Source organism: Eleutherodactylus coqui, chromosome 2 (assembly GCF_035609145.1).
Source record: "Eleutherodactylus coqui strain aEleCoq1 chromosome 2, aEleCoq1.hap1, whole genome shotgun sequence".
In the NCBI taxonomy this organism is placed as follows: Eukaryota; Metazoa; Chordata; class Amphibia; order Anura; family Eleutherodactylidae; genus Eleutherodactylus; species Eleutherodactylus coqui.
In genome coordinates this window covers 223,635,629-223,657,427 of record NC_089838.1, presented here as the reverse complement: position 1 = coordinate 223,657,427, position 21,799 = coordinate 223,635,629, and the positions used below count along the sequence as shown (strand labels likewise).

Sequence of the window (21,799 nt, the reverse complement as noted above, 5' to 3'; positions counted from 1 at the left end):
GTGTATCTATAAAACCAGCGTTAGGCCTACTAAACAAAATATAATGTCACATTCATTTTCCGTGACCCATAATTAGCGTAGTTTTAGTTATTTTGAAAAATGAAAGAACTTCAAAGCGTATCTTAATTTGAGATTTAATGTATCTTAAAAACCAGAGCTAATAAACAAAATCTAGTGCCATATTTGTGTTTCTCGACCCAAAATTAAGGTAGTTTTACTATTTTGAAAAAGGAAAACCTTTCAAAGTGCATTTTTGTTGTCCAGTGTTATCAAACCCTAAGTAATGCACCGAGTATTGGTAAGACATTTCCGAATTGCATGACCCGCTGGTGCTTCCTCAGTCACATGGGTTTGGACCCCCTTGGTTTATGTGTTGCCTAAATGACAAGCAGTCTGCATTGCATATCCATGCCCAATAAACTCAATCTACGCTGTGGTAATACACACGCTATACATGATGGCAAACTGATCTGGCTACATAAAGTGGTTGTCTACACCGTAGCTCCAACTACTAAAATGGGCAACCATTCAGGATAGCAGATTCTATGTGGAATCCCAGAAGTGATCCCAAAAAAATAATTTTATGATGTTACACTACAAATATGAAACTTTTTGGAATCCACCTAAACCCCGAATCTGATAGGTCTGGCGTGTCTGTTATCTTTCTTGGACTATTAAAGCTCACTTTTTCCTTATTTGCACTCTCTCTCTCTTCCTTGGTGAGAAATGAATAGCTCTATAATTAGCCGATCTCCTAAAAAGCCTGAGCTGAGAGAATTTTAGGATTCCTGTTGATTGTCATTAAAATAATATTAATTTTTCATTGGATAAAGAGGTGAAATTTTCACGGCTTCTGAGCCAGAATTAATTGGAAAGCGAAGTTGCCTAATTTAATCTAGATGTTGTAGTGTGTTATTATAGCAGTGCGCTCGTTGTCACGGGCAGAGAATTGCCGGCGTTCATGGACTGTGAACTTCCACCGTTTTGTTTTAATACTGCAAAGATACATTTCGTGCTGCAAACGACCTACTTAAATGAACATATTTCTGCTGAGTAGACCCTGCAAATAGTGAATTATATGCTATTTTTCGAAGCTATAATTGAGCCTCTGAATTATTGCTGTAGAGCGAAATGCTGAAAAGGCTCTGCCAAAATACCTCCTAGGATGTTTCTATCAAATTATCACACAAACAGCAAAACGCTCAGCATGGAAGATAAATGTTCACAAAGGCAACAAAGATAGAAGTGCAGTTATTAGTGGCCCGTTTTAATGGCTCTGCATCTCTATTGCATTATATGTAGTATAACCCCTAGTTTTCTTCTAGCATTACTCCCATTTCTTATTTCCTTTCTGCGCAGAGAATTCTTGCTACATAACGTACAAATATGTATTTTTATCCCTTTTACAAACAATTTCAAGTTTTAAAGGAGATGTCCTGCGCCGAAACGGGTTTTTTTTTTTTTTAAACCCCCCCCCCCCCCCCCCCCCCCCGTTCGGCGCGAGACAACCCCGATGCAGGGGTTAAAAAAACCACCCGCACAGCGCTTACCTGAATCCCGGCGGTCCGGCGTCTTCATACTCACCTGCTGAAGATGGCCCCCGGGATCCTCTGTCTTCATGGACCGCAGGGCTTCTGTGCGGTCCATTGCCGATTCCAGCCTCCTGATTGGCTGGAATCGGCACGTGACGGGGCGGAGCTACACGGAGCTACACGGAGCCCCATTCAGAAAAGAAGAAGACCCGGACTGCGCAAGCGCGGCTAATTTGGCCATCGGAGGGCGAAAATTAGTCGGCACCATGGAGACGAGGACGCTAGCAACGGAGCAGGTAAGTATAAAACTTTTTATAACTTCTGTATGGCTCATAATTAATGCACAATGTACATTACAAAGTGCATTATTATGGCCATGCAGAAGTGTATAGACCCACTTGCTGCCTCGGGACAACCCCTTTAACCTCTTTTGAAGAGTCTGTCTAATTTAATCATGACTCTGTTCTCTCTAGATGGCACATCACTGCGAGAAATTCAAAGCGCAGAAGAGAAATGCAGAGAAAAAATGACTCAACAACAAAAATGCACTTTGAAATTTTTTCCTGTCTCAAAATAGTTAAACTACCCTAATTTTGGGTCGAGCAACACGAATGACATTACTAGAGTTGAGCAAACATGCTCGTCCGAGCTTGATGCTCATTCGAGTATTAGCATACTCGATGGTGCTCGTTACTCGAGTGAGTACCACGCTGTGTTCGACCCCCTCCCCGCATTACCACTTCCTGCTGTGACGTGGCAGTGTTCGCATGTCCACAGCAGTATGTGGCTGGCTGGCTAGAGAGAGCAACTCGGCACCCGGCAGGTGAATTTCAAAAATGCTCGGGTCTCCCATAGACTTCAATGGGGTTCGTTACTCAAATAGAGCGCTCGAATATTACGAAAAGCTCGACTCGAATAACGAGGACCTGAGCGTTTTGGTGCTCGCTCATCTCTAGACATTACATTTCGTTTATTAGCTATGGGTTTAGGATATACTTATCTCACATCAAAATACTAAAAATACGGTTTTAAGTTCTTTCTTTTCTCAAAATAACTCAACTACCCTAATTTTGGGTCGAGGAAAATTAATGTGACATCTTTTGTTTAGTGGGCCTAACACTGGTTTTATAGATACACTAACTTCAAATAAAGTGCTTGTCCTGATCTCCTAACTGGATACAGAATTATTGGTGATATGCAGTTTTTGATTGGAGTAATTCGACGTTTCTGGACAGAAAATGTCGCCTCGCCACACGTAACAAAAATTTTAAGAGGAGTTTTTACAGTTATGGGGCATTCTGGATTCTAACTTGAAATTACAAAAAAAAAACATGTTGTTGAACACCTAACTGCATTTTTTATTGTAATATATACATATCAATTCAAAAACTTATGCATTACGGTTTCTAATTTACATTTTAGTTATTCAACTATTTTACTAATATAATTAGAATACATGTTCTATTTTGCCACATATTATGTGTGAGAGCGCACTGTTCTCTGAGCGCTTAATCAACATCACCCATATGCAATTACATTTAAACAAAAAAAAACCCAGACGACCGCGCATGAAAGCGTGCGTGAGATAAGCTGTTATGTGCAGTACAATATCTGTCATACGCAGCGATAGGTTGGCTCACCGCCACCTCCACAGCGGTAAAACCATTAATCATAGAATGGTAGAGACGGAAGGGACCAACCCCCTGCTCAGTGCAGGATCACTAAATCATCCCAGACAGATGTCTGTTCAGCCTCTGTGTGAAGACTTCCATTCTAGGAGATCTCGCCACCTCCCGTGGCAACCATGCAGGGTTTTTCGCCTACGATTCCGTGAGTCTGGCCTTACAGTTTTGCATGTTGCAGGGAAACGGAATCATCATGAAACAAGGTTGAATGCTTTGTGGTTGATTTTTATGAATTAATAAAGCTCATGAAGAACATGGGTGATGCCAGACACTGATCTGCAGTACAAAACCATGTTTTAGTTACCCTAGATTTGTCTTATATATTATTCTGTCTATATACTTTCATAGAGACCCTGAATGTATACAAATATATCACTATATGTATCTTCATCGGGGACTAAATTGGTGCAGAGATCATTGTAGCAGATAACCATTGTTAGGCCGCGCTCACATCTGCGTGTTCTCATCCGTTAACGGAGCGCTAGTTTTTTCGAAACTTTTTTTTATTAATTGTTAAACATACAGAAGGTAAAAAAAAAGCATGATGTAGTACATGCAAAAGTATCAAGGGGGTAAAGCCGTCTTAATATTAAAGATCAAAGACATAGTAGTTGTACTTCACACAGTTTCAGTAATCCACGGGTCACATCCTGAGAATATACCCATCAGTGGGGGCTTCTCTGGAGTACTGATATAAAGGAGAGCAAGTGTGGTGGATAGAACATAAGGGGAAAACTACACCACAGGCCCCACAACCTATTCAACTTATCCGGACATTTATGTCCCTTTTATAAACTATGTAGTTGAATGGCACAACTGAATGAACCAATTTCCACCGTGTAGCTAGTGACAGGTTTTTATGGTCCATCGCAACACTGTCACTTTTCTAGCAAAAAATAGAATAGATAGATATAAAAATATATACTATTTTTTTTGCTTGATTTAAAATGTAGCTGTGTTTTACAACTACACATGCGGTTGGATTAAACAAATCCATTAAACGTAATGCAAACTAAATACCCTCCATTCATGTCCATACCCCACAGAAAAAAAAAGTTCCTCTTCATCCAGTTTCATTTTTTTGGATGGCAAAAAGTTCTACAGGTCATCAAAAAATGGAAACCAGACAGAACTGAAGCAAACTGAAATGAAAGAAGTCCCACTGAAATCAATGGGGATTTTAAGGGATTCTGGTTTTGTTTTTTACAGTTTTTCTGCTCTTAAAATGGAACAGGAGAATAAACTACTGTTATTTTTTTACATCTCCTCCCTCCAATTTTCGTGTATTCCTAAAGCTTAATGTTGTCATTTAGGGACTGCTATACTTGCTTGTTACGGACCAGGGATTTCTTACGGAAGAAAACATTGTTTGGGAAAGTTTACATAATGTAGATGGAGATGGAAACTTCTGTGACTCTGAGTTCCACCTAAGACCACCGTCTGACCCAGAAACTGTGTACCAAGGACAACAAGACCAGATCGATCAGGTATGTTTGTCACTAGACGTGCAGACAATACATTCTCCTTATTGTCATTGGACATGTTTTGATCTTTCCTTTTTAGAAGGAATGATTAGTATTCCCTAAACTAGTGTGACGTGTGGTAGTCATGGTGGATTTCCTGTATGTGCACATTACGAAAATGTGTCCCCACTCCTGACTCTCTTCTGGTTTTTCCTAATACTTATTCTTATTTTGTGGAACGTCTCTCTTCTCGGAGCCCTACGTTGTGCTGTTCATCTGTTATTCCTCCTGCATATTTATGAATAAATTGACAGCTGGGTGTTGCCATTTCTCCTGTGTTTTGACACCGTGTAATACTGTCAGCACTGATTGGATAATGTCAGACAAACTCCAAACTGCTAATATCTAGATGCCAATTATTCATAGCGTTCTAGGAGGAATAACCGAGGAACAGCACACTTTACAGTTCTAAAAAAAAGACGCTCCGGAATGACTTCGTGGGGGGTAAGTTTTTACTTAAACCAACATGTCAAGAAAGTTGACAGGTCCTCTTTTTAAATCGAAGCTCCACTGGTAAATAATTGTAGTGAAAGAGTTAATATGATGAAGCGCAGCTATGAAGCCCTCTGTGGGAGTCAAATCTCTGGCAAGGCCTCCTGTTTAATCAAAACGCTTAAACAGATTCACAACAGGGCTCTTTATTATCTTTTTATTCCACGAATCATGTCGAAAATTCTATTTGATTTTTGCCATTAGCACGGGAATCCTACTGATGTGAGCGGTGATTGAGTACTGTTGTCATATCGCTGCCTTGTGTTACAGCACCGCTCATGAGACTTCAATACATTATTTATCAGCTGTGCGACAACTGCTGATGACTTTGGCACACTATAATTATTTGTTGTTTTTCATCTGTGCAGCCTGGCACTGAAACTCCAAAGTTTAGTAAAGTATAGCAGTTAGCATATCTAATGCGCTGAACTGATGACGGCCTCAATGAGTATTTCCATTCAGCGGAAGCATTGGTGTTTTTAGTTGTTTTTTTCTCACTTCTGTGAAATGGCCAATAATGACCATTAGCGCATTCTGCTGGGCAAACTGAAAAAAATCATATTCGTTTTTATTTTAAAAAATGCATTTCCTACCCCATACAATCAATACATACATTATCCTCCGTGTATATCTTTCTACTACACATGAGATGGAGATGCTAATTTGTAGTTCATCAGAGCTTGTCATCTTTTTTTCAATTGACATTAAAGAGACCCTCCAGTTTCAGGGCAAAATTCTATTTTGGGTTCAGACGTGGAGGGGTAAATTATCTGCAGCTGTTCTCTGCCAACCTTCTGATCTTACGGTTCTGGGTCCTGTTTTCAGCTGTCCAGGATGGCCGACAAGATCTTCAGACTACCTAATCCCCTCAGTGATAGTGTTGGACTACCAATGTACTATACCTGCTCTCTGATTGGCCAGCACTGATCACATGAGCAACCATGGCCAATTAGACGAGTGTGCATCAGGTAGTTAAAAAATTGCAGAATTGGCAGATCAGAGGGAAAAGAGAACTACAGGTAATATACCCCCTTCCCATCCAGGCCCAGGACAGAACTTTGTCCTGAAACCCGAAGGGCTGCTTTCATAATCTTCCATAGTTGGCAACAAAATTGAAGGACCAAACAAAATTACTTTTCCAAAATAGTGTCTACTCTGCGACTAATTTGATGTTCTATAAGTTAGGCAGCTTTCACACGGCTGAGAGAATTGCGTGAGATTTGTGTTGCGAGACACACTTTTATGAACCCCATTAATATACATCGCGGCATGTCCTATCTTTGGGTGTTCTCTTGCAACGCCTCAGCCATTGTCTTAAATGGGGCTGGGAAAACCATCGCAGGACGTACGAGGTGCACACAATGCCATGTTTCCTATTGATATTAATAGTTAATGCTTGCCAATCCTGTCAGCTGTTCCAAAGGATCACTACTTCCCTGAAGAGATGCATACATTTCTGGGATAATTTATATCAGTTTGTGGTTTAAATTAGACATAAGTGTGTTAGCCTGGGGGCTGGCTATGCCCTCTCCTGACAAGCCACACCCCCTTTTTGGGACTGTTATCTATACTGGTGTAGAAGACAAAAGGTTGCACAATTTTTATGTGAGCAGAGTTGTGCAACTTTTTTATTTATTTTTTTTTTTTTTTAATGCTAGCATCAATTTGCGTTTTAAACTGGATTAATTAGGATTAAAGAAATTAATGAAGAGTGGGCTTTGTATGGCTAATTGATTATTTTCCTTTAGTGGATATGTGAAACCATGTCCACAGGCATGATCTAGCTGAATTCTACACAAAATATTCATCTTTGAACTACACAGGTGCTTCATCACAAAATGGCAAATCTCTGTATCCAAAATCATATCTAGTTTATCAGAAAAGGGGTTCAACAGTTGTTTAAAATGACTAAAAAGTGTACTTTTTAGTGTCCACACCATACCAATCCTGAGGGCCTCTGAAGCAGTTTATTATATTGTGGCATATTCAGGTCAGTAAGTGCAATAAAACATTATGGGTCCCAAAGACGGGAAGGCAGGTATTTAGAAAAAGTGGCAGCTTGTACGTAGTGGATCATCACTTTTTACAGAATCAATGGGGGATAGGAGTTTATTGCAGATTCAACCCCATGGGTAACTTTTATTCGATATCAGAATTTTGCTGAACCAGGAGATACCGTATATAGCGGCGTATAAGACGACTTTTGAACCCCCAAAAATCTGCTCTGAAGTCGGGGGTCGTCTTATACGCCGGTAATACAAAAAAAAGAAAGTGTCAAGAAAAAAAAAAATCATTACTCGCCTCCCCCGGCGTTCTGCAGCGCTGCTGCAGGCTGTCGCTCCCTCCTGGTCCCCGGAAGAGCATTGCTTTCTAAATGCGGGGCTTGAAATCCCCGCCTCCAGAAAGCTAATACTGTGATTGACTAACACACGCCGTCAGCCAATCATTGAATGGCTGTGATTGGCTGAAGGCGCACGAGTGTTAGTCAATCACAGCCATTCAATGATGTCATTGAATGGCTGTGATTGGCTGATGGCGTGTGTTAGCTAATCACAGTATTAGCTTTCTGGAGCCGGGGATTTCAAGCCCCGCATCCAGAAAGCCATGCTCTGCCGGGGACCAGGAGGGAGCGACATCCTGCAGCAGCGCCGCAGAACGCCGGGGGAGGTGAGTAATGATTTTTTTTTTTGCTCCGCTGTATTCCCAGCGTATAAGGTGACAGTTGGGGGGTCGTCTTATACGCCCCGTCGCCTTATACGCCGGAATATACGGTATATGCATATTGTGTCTGGGAGAAGGGGGAAAAGATAAGAGTGGTTATTTCCCTGCATTACATGATTTTTTTTTTTTTTTTTTATGACTACTGAGAGACTTATCTCCAAAAGAAAAATGGTTTTTGTTGCCAATAGCAACCAACAAGTTTTCTTTTACGCCATTTACATACATTTTCCCTATTTTTCTGCATAGTTTTGATTGGTAGCTAGAGATGAGCGAGCACCAAAATGCTCGGGTGCTCGTTACTCGGGACGAAAATTTCGCGATGCTCGAGGGTTCGTTTCAAATAACGAACCCCATTGAAGTCAATGGGCGGCCCGAGCATTTTTGTATATCGCCGATGCACGCTAAGATTTCCATTTGTGAAAATCTGGGCAATTCAAGAAAGTGATGGGAACGACACAGCAACGGATAGGGCAGGCGAGGGGCTACATGTTGGGCTGCATCTCAAGTTCCCAGGTCCCACTATTAAGCCACAATAGCGGCAAGAGTGGGCCCCCCCCCTCCCAACAATTTTTACTTCTGAAAAGCCCTCATTAGCAATGGATACCTTAGCTAAGCACCACACTACCTCCAACAAAGCACAATCACTGCCTGCATGACACTCCGCTGCCACTTCTCCTGGGTTACATGCTGCCCAACCCCCCAACCCCCGCACAACCCAGTGTCCACAGCACACACCAAAGTGTCCCTGCGCAGCCTTCAGCTGCCCTCATGCCACGCCACACTCATGTCTATTTATAAGTGCGTCTGCCATGAGGAGGAACCGCAGGCACACACTGCAGAGGGTTGGCATGGCTAGGCAGCGACCCTCTTTAAAAGGGGCAGGACGATAGCCCACAATGCTGTACAGAAGCAATGAGAAATATAATCCTGTGCCACCGCCATCAGGAACTGCACACGTGGGCATAGCAATGGGAAACCTATGTGCCACACACTATTCATTCTGTCAAGGTGTCTGCATGCCCCACTCAGACTGCGGTTTTTTATAAATAGTCACAGGCAGGTACAACTCCGCAATGGGAATTCCGTGTGCACCCACAGCATGGGTGGCTCCCTGGAACCCACCCGCTGTCCATAAATGTATCCCATTGCAGTACCCTGGACAGCAGAGCTAACGTCAGATTAAATGCAGGTGGGCTTCGGCCCAAACTGCATGCCCTAGTCAGGCTCGAGTTTTTTATAAGTATACACAGGCACGTACATCTCCCTAATGGGAAGTCCATGTGGACTGACAGCATGGGTGGGTCCCAGGAAGCCACTGGCGGTACATAAATATATCCCATTGCAGTGCCCAGCACAGCTGATGTAACGTCAGCTTTAATGCAGGTGGGCAAAAAATTAATTGGATTACACTGTAGGCGAGGGCCCCCAAAAATTGGTGTACCAACAGTACTAATGTACCTCAGAAAAATTGCCCATGCCCAACCAAGAGGGCAGGTGAAACCCATTAATCGCTTTGGTTAATGTGGCTTAATTGGTAACTAGGCCTGGAGGCAGCCCAGTTAAAATAAAAATTGGTTCAGGTGCAAGTTTCAATGCTTTAATGAGCATTGAAACGTATAAAAATTGTTTACAAAAATTATATGACTGAGCCTTGTGGGCCTAAGAAAAATTGCCCGTTCGGCGTGATTACGTCAGGTTGCAGGAGGAGGAGGATGAATAGAATACACAGATTGATGAAGCAAAAAGGTCCCCGTTTTTGATGGTGATAGAGAACGATGCTTCCATCCACGGGTGCAGCCTACGTATTGCTTAGGTATCGCTGCTGTCCGCTGGTGGAGAAGAGAAGTCTGGGGAAATCCAGGCTTTGTTCATCTTGATGAGTGTAAGCCTGTCGGCACTGTCAACAGGGTACGCTTATCCGTGATGATTCCCCCAGCCGCACTAAACACCCTCTCTGACAAGACGCTAGCCGCAGGACAAGCAAGCACCTCCAGGGCATACAGCGCGAGTTCAGGCCACGTGTCCAGCTTCGACACCCAGTAGTTGTAGGGGGCAGAGGCTGCACCGAGGACGGTCGTGCGATCGGCTACGTACTCCCTCACCATCCTTTTACAGTGCTCCCGCCAACTCAGCCTTGACTGGGGAGCGGTGACACAGTCTTGCTGGGGAACCATAAAGCTGGCAAAGGCCTTGGAGAATGTTCCCCTGCCTGCGCTGTACATGCTGCCTGATCTCTGCGCCTCCCCTGCTACCTGGCCCTCGGAACTGCACCTTCTGCCACTAGCGCTGTTGGATGGGAATTTTACCATCAGTTTGTCCGCCAGGGTCCTGTGGTATAGCATCACTCTCGAACCCCTTTCCTCTTTGGGTATGAGAGTGGAAATGTTCTCCTTATACCGTGGGTCGAGCAGTGTGTACACCCAGTAATCCATAGTGGCCAGAATGCGTGTAACACGAGGGTCTCGAGAAAGGCATCCTAACATGAAGTCAGCCATGTGTGCCAGGGTACCTGTACGCAACACATGGCTGTCCTCACTAGGAAGATCACTTTCAGGATCCTCCTCCTCCTCCTCCTCCTCCTCCTCAGGCCATACACGCTGAAAGGATGACAGGCAAGCAGCATGGGTACCCTCAGCAGTGGGCCAAGCTGTCTCTTCCCCCTCCTCCTCATGCTCCTCCCCCTCCTCCTCAACGCGCTGAGATATAGACATGAGGGTGCTCTGACTATCCAGCGACATACTGTCTTCCCCCGCCTCCATTTCCGAGTGCAAAGCATCTGCCTTTATGCTTTGCAGGGAACTTCTCAAGAGGCATAGCAGAGGAATGGTGACGCTAATGATTGCAGCATCCCCGCTCACCATCTGGGTAGACTCTTCAACGTTTCCAAGGACCTGGCAGATGGCTGCCAACCAGGCCCACTCTTCTGTAAAGAATTGAGGAGGCTGACTCCCACTATGCCGCCCATGTTGGAGTTGGTATTCCACTATAGCTCTACGCTGCTCATAGAGTCTGGCCAACATGTGGAGCGTAGAGTTCCACCGTGTGGGCACGTCGCACAGCAGTCAGTGCACTGGCAGATTAAACCGATGTTGCAGGGTCCGCAGGGTGGCAGCGTCCGTCTTGGACTTGCGGAAATGTGCGCTGACCCGGCGCACCTTTCCGAGCAGGTATGACAAGTGTGGGTAGCTTTTCAGAAAGCGCTGAGCCACCAAATTAAAGACATGGGCCAGGCATGGCACATGCGTGAGGCTGCCGAGCTGCAGAGCCGCCACCAGGTTACGGCCATTGTCACACACGACCATGCCCGGTTGGAGGCTCAGCGGCGCAAGCCAGCGGTCGGTCTGCTCTGTCAGACCCTGCAGCAGTTCGTGGGCCGTGGGCCTCTTCTCTCCTAAGCTGAGTAGTTTCAGCACGGCCTGCTGACGCTTGCCCACCGCTGTGCTGCCGTGCCGCGCGACACCGACTGCTGGCGACGGGCTGCTGCTGACACATCTTGATTGCGAGACAGAGGTTGCGTTGGAGGAGGAGGAGGGTGGTTTAGTGGAGGAAGCATACACCGCCGCAGATACCACCACCGAGCTGGGGCCTGCAATTCTAGGGGTGGGTAGGACGTGAGCGGTCCCAGGCTCTGACTCTGTCCCAGCCTCCACTAAATTCACCCAATGTGCCGTCAGGGAGATATAGTGGCCCTGCCCGCCTGTGCTTGTCCACGTGTCCGTTGTTAAGTGGACCTTGGCAGTAACCGCGTTGGTGAGGGCGCGTACAATGTTGCGGGAGACGTGGTCGTGCAGGGCTGGGACGGCACATCGGGAAAAGTAGTGGCGACTGGGAACCGAGTAGCGCGGGGCCGCCGCCGCCATCATGCTTTTGAAAGCCTCCGTTTCCACAAGCCTATACGGCAGCATCTCCAGGCTGATCAATTTGGCTATGTGCACGTTTAACGCTTGAGCGTGCAGGTGTGTGGCGGCGTACTTGCGCTCAAACAGTTGCGCTAGCGTTGTCTGGACGCTGCGCTGAGAGACATTGCTGGATGGGGCCGAGGACAGCGGAGGTGAGGGTGTGGGTGCAGGCCGGTAGGCACTCGTGCCTGTGTCCTCAGAGGGGGTTGGATCTCAGTGGCAAGTTGGGGCACAGGGGGAGAGGCAGTGGTGCAAACCGGAGGCGGTGAACGGCCTTCGTCCCACCTTGTGGGGTGCTTGGCCATCATATGCCTGCGCATGCTGGTGGTGGTGGCTCCCCAGCTCATCTTGGCGTGACAAAGGTTGCACACCACTGTTCGTCGGTCGTCAGGCGTCGCTGTGAAAAACTGCCACACCTTAGAGCACCTTGGCCTCTGCAGGGTGGCATGGCGCGAGGGGGCGCTTTGGGAAACAGTTGGTGGATTATTCGGTCTGGCCCTGCCTCTACCCCTGGCCACCGCACTGGCTCGGCCTGTGCCCACACCCTGACTTGGGCCTCCACGTCCTCGCCCGCGTCCACGTCCTCTAGGCCTACCCCTACCCCTCAGCATGCTGTATTACCAGTAGTGCAGAAACAGAACACTGTAATTAAATGTGCCACTTATTGGTCTGTGGTTGGAGGCTGACTTCGCTTATGGAACGCACAGCAGAGTCAGGAAAGAATTTTGCGCAAGCCTGCTGTAACACTTAGCTGGCTGCGTATGAATTAGGACAACTACCCCCAGCAGAGACCCAGTACACTGAGGACGGTCACAGGCAGCCCAAATAGATTTTTTTTCCCAAATGTTTTTGGAAAGGCCCACTGCCTATATACACTAAATATGTCTTCTGTCCCTGCCTCACCACTACTGGCCCTGGACTATGTAAAATTACTGCAGGACGCAATGCTCTGCACGGCCGATATACAAAAAAAAAAAAAAAAAAAAGTGCAACACTGCAAAAAGCAGCCTCCACACTACTGCACACGGTTAGATGTGGCCCTAAGAAGGACCGTTGGTGTTCTTGAAGCCTAAAATAACGCCTAACACTCTCCCTATAGCAACTCCAGCAAGACAGCACTTTCCCTGAACTATGTCAGAATGCATCTGTGGCGAGCCGCGGGAGGGGCCGATTTTTATACTCGGGTGACACCTGATCTCCCCAGCCACTCACAGCAGGGGGGTGGTATAGGGCTTGAACGTCGCAGGGGGAAGTTGTAATGCCTTCCCTGTCTTTCTATTGGCCAGAAAAGCGCGCTAACGTCTCAGAGATGAAAGTGAAAGTAACTCGAACATCGCGTGGTGCTCGTTTCGAATAACGAGCATCTCGAACACGCTAATACTCGAGCGAATGTACTCGTCCGAGCTTGATGCTCGTTCATCTCTATTGGTAGCAGATATGATGGTAAAAAGATGTGTAGAACGATAGTAATTGATCACTGTGGTAAATGACATATATTCAAGCAGGTTAAGGCTCCCATACACATCAGTAAACCTGCACTATTTCATGCGGCTTTTGACGTGTATTTTTGTGCAGAATTCAAATTAAATTCTGCACCTCATGTCAATTACTGCACGGGTTTTATTCATATTTTTTATGCAGCTGTGGACAAGATTTTCTAAATCTCATCCACGTTACTGCTACTGTAAATACTGTAGAATTTTTGTGAAAAGGGTCCAAATGGAAATTCCGCACCAAATTCGCCCTTGGGCTATACCTACATTGTACGGATTCTGTGTGGAATGCCTGCAGCAGATCTATAGCGGACATGCTGCATCAAAAACAGCTACAACATGGTGTTATAATTGATATGCTGTGGATTTAAAGTCGGCACCACATGTCAAGGTTGCACGGGTTTTGTGCTTACTTTTTCTGCAACGTGAATTTTGAAAATCTCATCCACTTTGCTGCTACTGTAAGTTCCGTGGATTTTCCACACAGAGGGTCCAAACGGCAAATCAGCGGCAAATTCGCCCAGTTGTGAGCATGTCGTAGAGGGGATATATGGTAAGACCTGCAATTCAGACACGCATCACTGCTCCTCCATGCACCTGCATAGAAATGTTCATCAGGTCCACTGTTGCATACATTTCTGGAATAATTTATGCCAGTTTTTGGTCTAAATCATACATAAATGTGTTACCCCGAGGTGACTATGGCTCCCCTTGACAAGCCATACCCCCTTTTTGGGAAAATGATATATCCTGGTGTAGAGGACAAAAAGTTGCACAATTTTTATGCGAGCAGACTTTCATTACATTTTGTAACTTTTTACAACAGATGCTGGCATGAAAAAAAAGCTTTATGACGTCACCTTTTCCCCCTGCTTTTATAAATGTTGATAAGCTGTATCTTTCCTAGGACTATCTGATGGCTTTATCACTACAGCAAGAGCAGCAGAACCAAGATATTGACTGGGAACAGATACCAGAAGGCATCAGTGATCTCGAATTGGCTAAAAAACTTCAGGAAGAAGAGGACAGGAGAGCCTCGCAGTATTACCAGGAACAAGAGCAGGCAGCAGTTTCTGCCCCTCCGCCGGTAATTAAACCTAGCGTATCAGTCCTGTATGCACATACTCCAAAAATCAGAGAATGCTACATTAATAAGCGTTAACAGCCAACAGTGAGTCATGGTGGAGATCACCTGCAAGTTTATGGCTGCCTGTCCATGGGCATTGCGGTATACCACGGTGGATCTCTGCCGCCCAGGGGCAGGAGCCGGCAGACGGATCTCCGCTGTCAGCCCATCAAGAGATTGGCTTGACTTCTGAGCTGCCATAGGCGGCTTCGGCCTGAAATGTCACAAAGGAGACCAGTAGTGGCGGTGCTGGACACAGCCGACAGCTGGGAGAGGTGAGTAGTGGCTTGTTTGTTATTTTTACACATGGGGACCTTGTTTATTTGAAACTTGAAAACACTTGATGTGACATACTACTTTATTTTATACTTCAACAGCACCAAATATTTGTCTGGTGGCAAAATTTGGTATTTATTTTTATGACTTCGAGGAATTCTAAACCTCATACCCCACTGAATATACATGGCACCTTTTATTGGTTTGTGCCCACTTATATGTAATGTAGAAAAAGAGGTCCACTACACAAAAGTAGCCTCTGGGTCTTTTTATAGGCTGAGAGTAGAGCCATTTTTAGGGCCTTGGGTGGCAAGACTGTCCATCCAATGACGCCACAACTCTAATCAGTTGCTTATCCGCCTGAGATGTAACTGCATGCCGAATTTTCCAGCAAAACGACGCCTTCTAGATGCTTCATTTTTGCATATATAAAAAAAAAAGTAAATAAAAGTGCGTATATTACACAAATACACTTATCTACTCCTTCATATATTTATACTTCTGTTAAATGTATCTAATAATCTGAATATTTCCTATCTAATTACATTTTATGTTTAATTTCAGCCAGGACAGCCCCCTCAGGCAGTTGCCAGTCCTTCCACTGGACGACCACCGGGAAGCAGTGAGAAAAAGAGGAAAGAGCCCAAAGAGAAGGACAAGAATTCTTGCATACTTTTATAACAAATGTCCTTTTCTGAAGCCACAAAGAAGCGTGTTCGTGTCCAGAGAAAAGGTGACACCGGTTATAAGCCATCTGTGCCTGAAAACCCCCCAGCCGTGTTTCAGTTTGGAAAGGGGGAATTTGTTACAGACCTGTTTAGACTCTTGTCATTTGGAGTTGTGTGATATTATCCTGTATCATTATCCAACATTTTGGAACAAGAAGCGCATCACTACGTCTTTTTAAATACTCATAGCTTCTTTCATGATTTTTAGCCATAACATTTTGTAGACTCTTGTGACTACAGGAAGCAAAGTGGTGTTTACCTTTTGTCAGGTAAGTCTTAGACCTGGGGAATTATAATATGTTACAAAAAGGGCACAGGAGTAAGCGAAAGCTAGAGGTAGTAGAATGTCCCAGCATGCTTTGCTCCTTTGAGTCCAGCTTTCCCACCACTTGTCTGGTTGACTCAAGTCATCGTCCTCCTCCGTACTCCATAACTACACGGACTTTATTCAGTGTAAGTAAAGGAATGTTCTACTCCTTCACTGTGTCATAACCTGGGCTATATGCCTAAAAATATCAGGTTTGAAGATTTTGTGACAAAATACTTTTTTAATATTTAGGACCAGTGTGACTTTTTTTCCCATGTATATAATGTGGTGACATGGTTATACAAGTGGATTGCTTTGTCTAAGAACTTAAGGTAAAGACCTTTCAAACCAATAAGTGAGACTGTTACATACTGCAGTAACCACACATTGTCTGTGGGCAGGCTGACTTACCTTCTTGGCTATCCTTAAACAAAAAAAAAGGTAGGTAGATTAATGTGGGGTCTTAGTCTTGTCTAATCCCGTCCGTACTGGCTGTGTGTACGGGTGACTGGAGAGCGATACGTGGTGGTCACTATGTAATGATTTTTGGCTATTCTCAGTAGTGTTATCATTTTCATACGGCCCTCTGACAATCAGTCTGTGATTCATTCATGTTCATTTGTATCTTTTTATAATAACCTATGAACTACATTTTTTGCTACGATTGCTAGTTGCAGGATTTTCATATAAAGCTGACGCTTCCGTCTTGATGTAAATATAACTGGACAATCTCGGTTCCCATTGCCTATGTTATAACATAAGGTGTTCTTTTCCCCCAAAGAAACGCCACAAGTTTTGCAGTTTGGTATTGGAGTCTTCTAATTAACTTTTTTTTCCTGGAAAAAACAAAAACACTCCAGCACCACCAACCTCCATTGTAGACTGTATTCTGTCCACCCAGTACTGCATTCTCCCGCTTTTATCTACTTTTGACAGCCAGTTTTTGGAGTCCTGCAGCTCTTTAGGGTTTTTGTATGTTTGGTATGCGTTCACTTATATACAAATTCTTCCCAAAGTGGTCTTCTACCTGAGTAAACTTTTTTTTATTTTATTTTTTTATTAAAATCTGATTAATATGGCAGTAAGAGATATAGAAAAGCCTGATTGTATACAACCAAGCCTTCCCCCTTCATTAGTAATTCTCAAGCTGTTTCCTTACACCTTTAACACGCCTCGAATGTTAGGCAGTATTTTTCAATATGATCACCTGCATTAAATCAGATTTTACTAAAAAAAAATAAGTTGAGGTGAAGAAGCACTTTACTTGGGTGCCAGTTTTTGTTCTTTTTGTTTTTGTAATAACCTATATGCTCTGACAAGATACATTTTACATGTATTGCATTTTCTTTGTACATGGGCAACTTACTTGAAGTATTATAGTACAAATAAGCCTTTTAATAAGTATGAGACATGTCAATGAGGCAATCTTCTTATACATGTCCTACTTCAACTAACGAACATCTTCGATCCATATCAGATGCCTGGTGTAATCTATTGTATACCTTTTACTGACCTGTACAGTTCAAAAAAGGTAGGGGTTGTATACTATTATGTTGTAAAGGTTTTGTGCACCTCTGCAATTGTTTTCTTTCAATGCATCCAAAATTTATATATAAAAAAATTCAGTCTTGATTTAAGGGAAATTCTACCACTTTTTGCATATAGAAACCTATGGTCAACAGGTTGATGCAGCTGCTAATTCACGTTTACCAGTCTTCAAACAAACCCTGTTTGTAGGTTGATCTTAAAGTCATGTATTATTCCTTTTCAATGTGTCCTAATTATTTCTAATGTAATTTAAAGAGCAAGTTAGTGTTGGGGTCCAATCACAGGACCATATCTTCTGGCCATGTGATGTCTGTGTATTACACGGGCAGCGCATGACACCGTAATAGCCTATGAGGTTATTCAGGTGGCTGATTTTTCACACAAGCTAATGGTCTGTATGGGGAAAAAATTGCTACATGTCATTCTCCTCTATTTTCACAGTCAAGAATAGGATACGCAATGCGCAGGATCCGTGGAGATCTGACAACATGCGGATGGGTGTCTGTGTTCTGTCCAATAGGAGTTGCACCAGAGTTTCTCAGATGCAACACATATATGAAGCCTTAGGCTTTATACGTCTAATATGAGCCTCCAATACAAAATCCCAAGGAAAATAGTGCAGCATGCTACAATGTTTTGTTCAGGCTGGGTTGCAGGACAGCAACCTAGCGGATCTCATTGTAGTCAGTGGGATCTGTCGGGCACAGTTTGTGTCGGATATGATCTCCAAACAATGGAGTGTGTGCAGGTATGAAAGAGGTCTTACTGATGATGCTGTATGAAAGGGTGGAGTGGAACTGTAAACAGGCACATAGACTAGAGCAGTTAGAGAAGGGAGCAGAATAGAGAGTGGGGTCAACAGGAAACACCCACTGCGCTCAGAGCCTGCAGCTTCACAAGCGGGCATGCCAGAGAAAACAAGTCTAGAAAATAAAAGCAATACAGGAATGAGCTTACTGCATAGTGCAATGTCAATTTACCCAGGTACATAGATTTAATTTGCTTTCAGTTGTAACGGTGCGCATGCCCTTTTTAAATCCCTAAGGACCATTATGGTCTGTACTGATAAGGTGATGTCTTATTGGTGACTGGACTTGTTGAAGAATTAATAGTCCAAATTTGATTAGCATCGTTTTCATGACCTCCTATACAACAGGTCCCACTGAGCAGAAACTCTCACTTTAGTTAATAAAGTTTGGAAGCAGAAAATGCTACAATTTGACAATTGCATTGAATGGTTACTAGAGATGAGCGAGCGTATTCGCTAAGGCAAACTACTCGAGTGAGTAGTGCCTTATGCGAGTACCTGCCCGCTCGTCTCAAAAGATTTGGGTGCCGGTGGGGGAAGAGCTGTGAGTTGCGGGAGTGAGTAGGGTGGAGGAGGGGGAGAGTGAGAGAGAGATCCCCCCCCCCCCCCCCTCCCCGACCCCCACCGGCACCCGAATCTTTTGAGACGAGCGGGCAGGTACTCGAATAAGGCACTACTCACTCGAGTAGTTTGCCTTAGCGAGTATGCTCGCTCATCTCTAGTCGTTACTAACCATTTCTAGTTCTGAATTATGTAAACAAATAACTTTTTATACAACGATCTGATGAGTCTCCTTCATACTTGATTCTGCATTCTAAAATTTCTGATTTCTGATTAGAGCTACATCTCCAGAACACAGCTAGTGGTCTTGTGAATAACTTGGGACTTAAACTGGCTTCAAAACTGTAGAACTAAGCATTTTCTCAACCATCTGATGTTCCAATGACAGTTGAAAATGCAGTAGAACATGACTGACAAGGTCACAATATTTTGATAAAAGGACAAGTTTTTTCAAGTTAACGTTTACACCAAGGTTATATTATCTTCTGGCTGTTTTGATTTAAGTATTATCACTAAGGTTCCATAAATATTATTTTGCCTCTTTCTCCTGCATCCTCTTCCTATTACTGGACCTCTGATGCTTGGATTTACATTTTTCTTTCTGCAGCATTACACCCAGGTCTGAATGTGTTATACGTTAGTGTTTTTTTTATGGCGTGTGTATACATGTTTGTATTTGTGATCAGTTAATTGTATATGTTTGTTGATGGAACCAGTTATTACAGCTTTGAAGACAAATAGGAGATAATAGTGCAAAACACACAAAGCTGAGTAACAATGTCAACTCTAAACACTTAAGAATTGTTATATCCTAAATTATTTAAAATAAAGCACTATAAAACCAATAATTGTGCTGTTGTACACTAAATTCTTTCATGTATAAAGAAACCCAAAATTGTATTTTAACATACCATAGTTAACCCGTTGGTGACCGCCAATATGCCTTTTTATGGCAGACTGCATTGGGCTTTAAACCTACAAATAAGACTTCACAGCATAGCAGGTTTAACTTGGTATGGGTGTCCTACACCAGGAAGAGCCGGAACTCTGCTTCTCGCATCAACTGAAATGGTCAGTAAGCCCATCTAAAGGAACCGCAAGCTCCAAACAAAAGTGAAAATAAACAGATCCTCCACTTTATACTACCAAAAACAGGACTAAGCAGATGTATCCATCTCACTGGATCTTGGGAAGACACTAAACTAGGAGCCTCAAGCTATCAAGAACTAGAGGAAACTAAAGGGGAAGGGCCAAAAGTTAGCTGTACTGAGACTAGAAAAGCATAAAATTAGAGACATTGGAAAGTTAAAGAATAGACGGAAGGGAAACTGGAGGGAAAAGGAGAAGACATGACTGAGGAAGGAAGGATGGAAAGGGGGAAAACACTGAAAACTATATCATTCAACAGTTCCATACCTCTGACATAATTCACACCTGTGAAGAAGCACTACCGAAAGTCAAGCAAAAAGCTTCCCAAACTAAGCGCTTTGAAATTAAATCTCTAGTGGTAGAATGCCACTGACAGGATCACTGACCTGGCGGCTGTCAGACAATGCCTAAGCAACTGCTTTTTAGTTTGTACTAATGCAGCCTAGCAGAATGGATAGAAGGGCAACCATGGGGAGGGCGAGAGATGTTTTTTTTTTTTTTTTAAGTCACTGACCATTCTGTCAACAGAGAAAACAGAATTCCCAAAAGGTTCCTATTCTCTACAGCTCCACCACTTAGGTGCTGGAAGAAGAAAATTATGCTATATATCTGATATTGAAGGATCTGTGGAGTGAAGTAATACTAGAGCTCTATACTATTAAGTAAATTATACTTCTTTGACTGCACATGCTAGGGAAGGCTTGAGCAAATGCAAAGCCTTTTTTCCAATTCTTTTCGGAAATGGGTTTACCCAGCTCCCTCTCCTAAGCCCCTGTATATCTCAGTCCACTGCTGCCACTGACCCTTCAAGAAAGTGGTATGTAAGGGAGACAGTATATGCTGGAGGCTAGCCAAATAGAAATAGGGCCTCAAAAGGTGTAGGAAGGAAGAGATAAAAGTGGCTGTCCACTAGAGCAGAGAACAAAGGATCACAACTGTATATGTTCAAACAGAGCATGGGATTGGAGCTCATAGAGAAAGACAACAGTGGTAGGGAGGAGCCTGCCAAGATATAATGAAACCGCAGGTAGCCTGAGTAACTCTTAACGGGAAACTATCCCTATACATGCTTGGAAGAAATGCTAAATTAGAGAACAGTGGAGTTAATGGTCCACACTGTCATGAGACAGAGCCCCATCACATTTTTTCACCCCAATACTGCCCTCAAAAGAAAATTCTCAGGTCCAAATCTGGGTCTATAATGTAGTTGTCCATGGGAGATGATTCAAGACTTGGAACATGAATGCCCATTCTAATTCAAAGCACTTCTTGGTCTTCTTGTAGAAATGGCAATCTGTGAGCTGGGTAAGTAAAGAGTCAGTATGGTATTTCTTAAAATCTGAAAGCCCTGCAACCCCCACCCCCAACATCTTGGGGGCTAGAAAGGGTCCTAGTACCAACACCTTTCCCAGACAAATTTCAAAATGACTGACTTAATGCAACTGAACAATTGTGCTGAAACAATAATGTGGATTATGGAAAAAAGACAGAAAATGGAATGGGAAATCCATTTTTAAAGCATTTATCTGTTGAAACCATGAAAACTATGCCCGATTGTATGAGGCTAAGTCTCATAAAGTACTCTCCAAAAGAGGAAGGTAGTTCAAAGATTAAAGGCTGGCATGGTCAGAGGGAACAAGCACTGCCCAGATATTCTAAGCTAGGATACTTAAAGGGGAAACTATCCTTGATAATGCTTCAGATTTACCATAATTTACCTTTTAAAATTGCTCACAGTGAAGGAAATGCGAGGCTATCCGCATAAAGTGCAGTGTTGCTCTTCCAAACTATGGTAAAGGTAAAGTCCCACTGACTGACTCCTAGGGTGGTTTGCCTTCCCCAGTCATCTTTTACCCCCTAGACCTCTGAAGGATGGAATGCTGAGTCAACCTTGAGCTGCTACCTGACCCATGTGGGGATTGAACCCGCAACCTTCAGGTCATATATCTGA

At 43.7% G+C, this 21,799-nt stretch overlaps 1 protein-coding gene across 1 annotated transcript in view; it reads left to right on the top strand.

Annotated features, from left to right (window-relative positions):
- Nucleotides 1–18,204, top strand: part of MINDY2 (MINDY lysine 48 deubiquitinase 2) — a 79,664-nt gene extending 61,460 nt beyond the window's left edge. Inside the window, exons 7-9 of the mRNA XM_066592535.1 lie at nucleotides 4,531–4,704; nucleotides 14,253–14,432; nucleotides 15,312–18,204. Of these exons, the coding sequence (XP_066448632.1) occupies nucleotides 4,531–4,704; nucleotides 14,253–14,432; nucleotides 15,312–15,428 (471 nt within the window). The 3' untranslated portion in view covers nucleotides 15,429–18,204. The remainder of the gene's footprint in view (nucleotides 1–4,530; nucleotides 4,705–14,252; nucleotides 14,433–15,311) is intronic.
- Nucleotides 18,205–21,799: the final 3,595 nt, after the last annotated feature.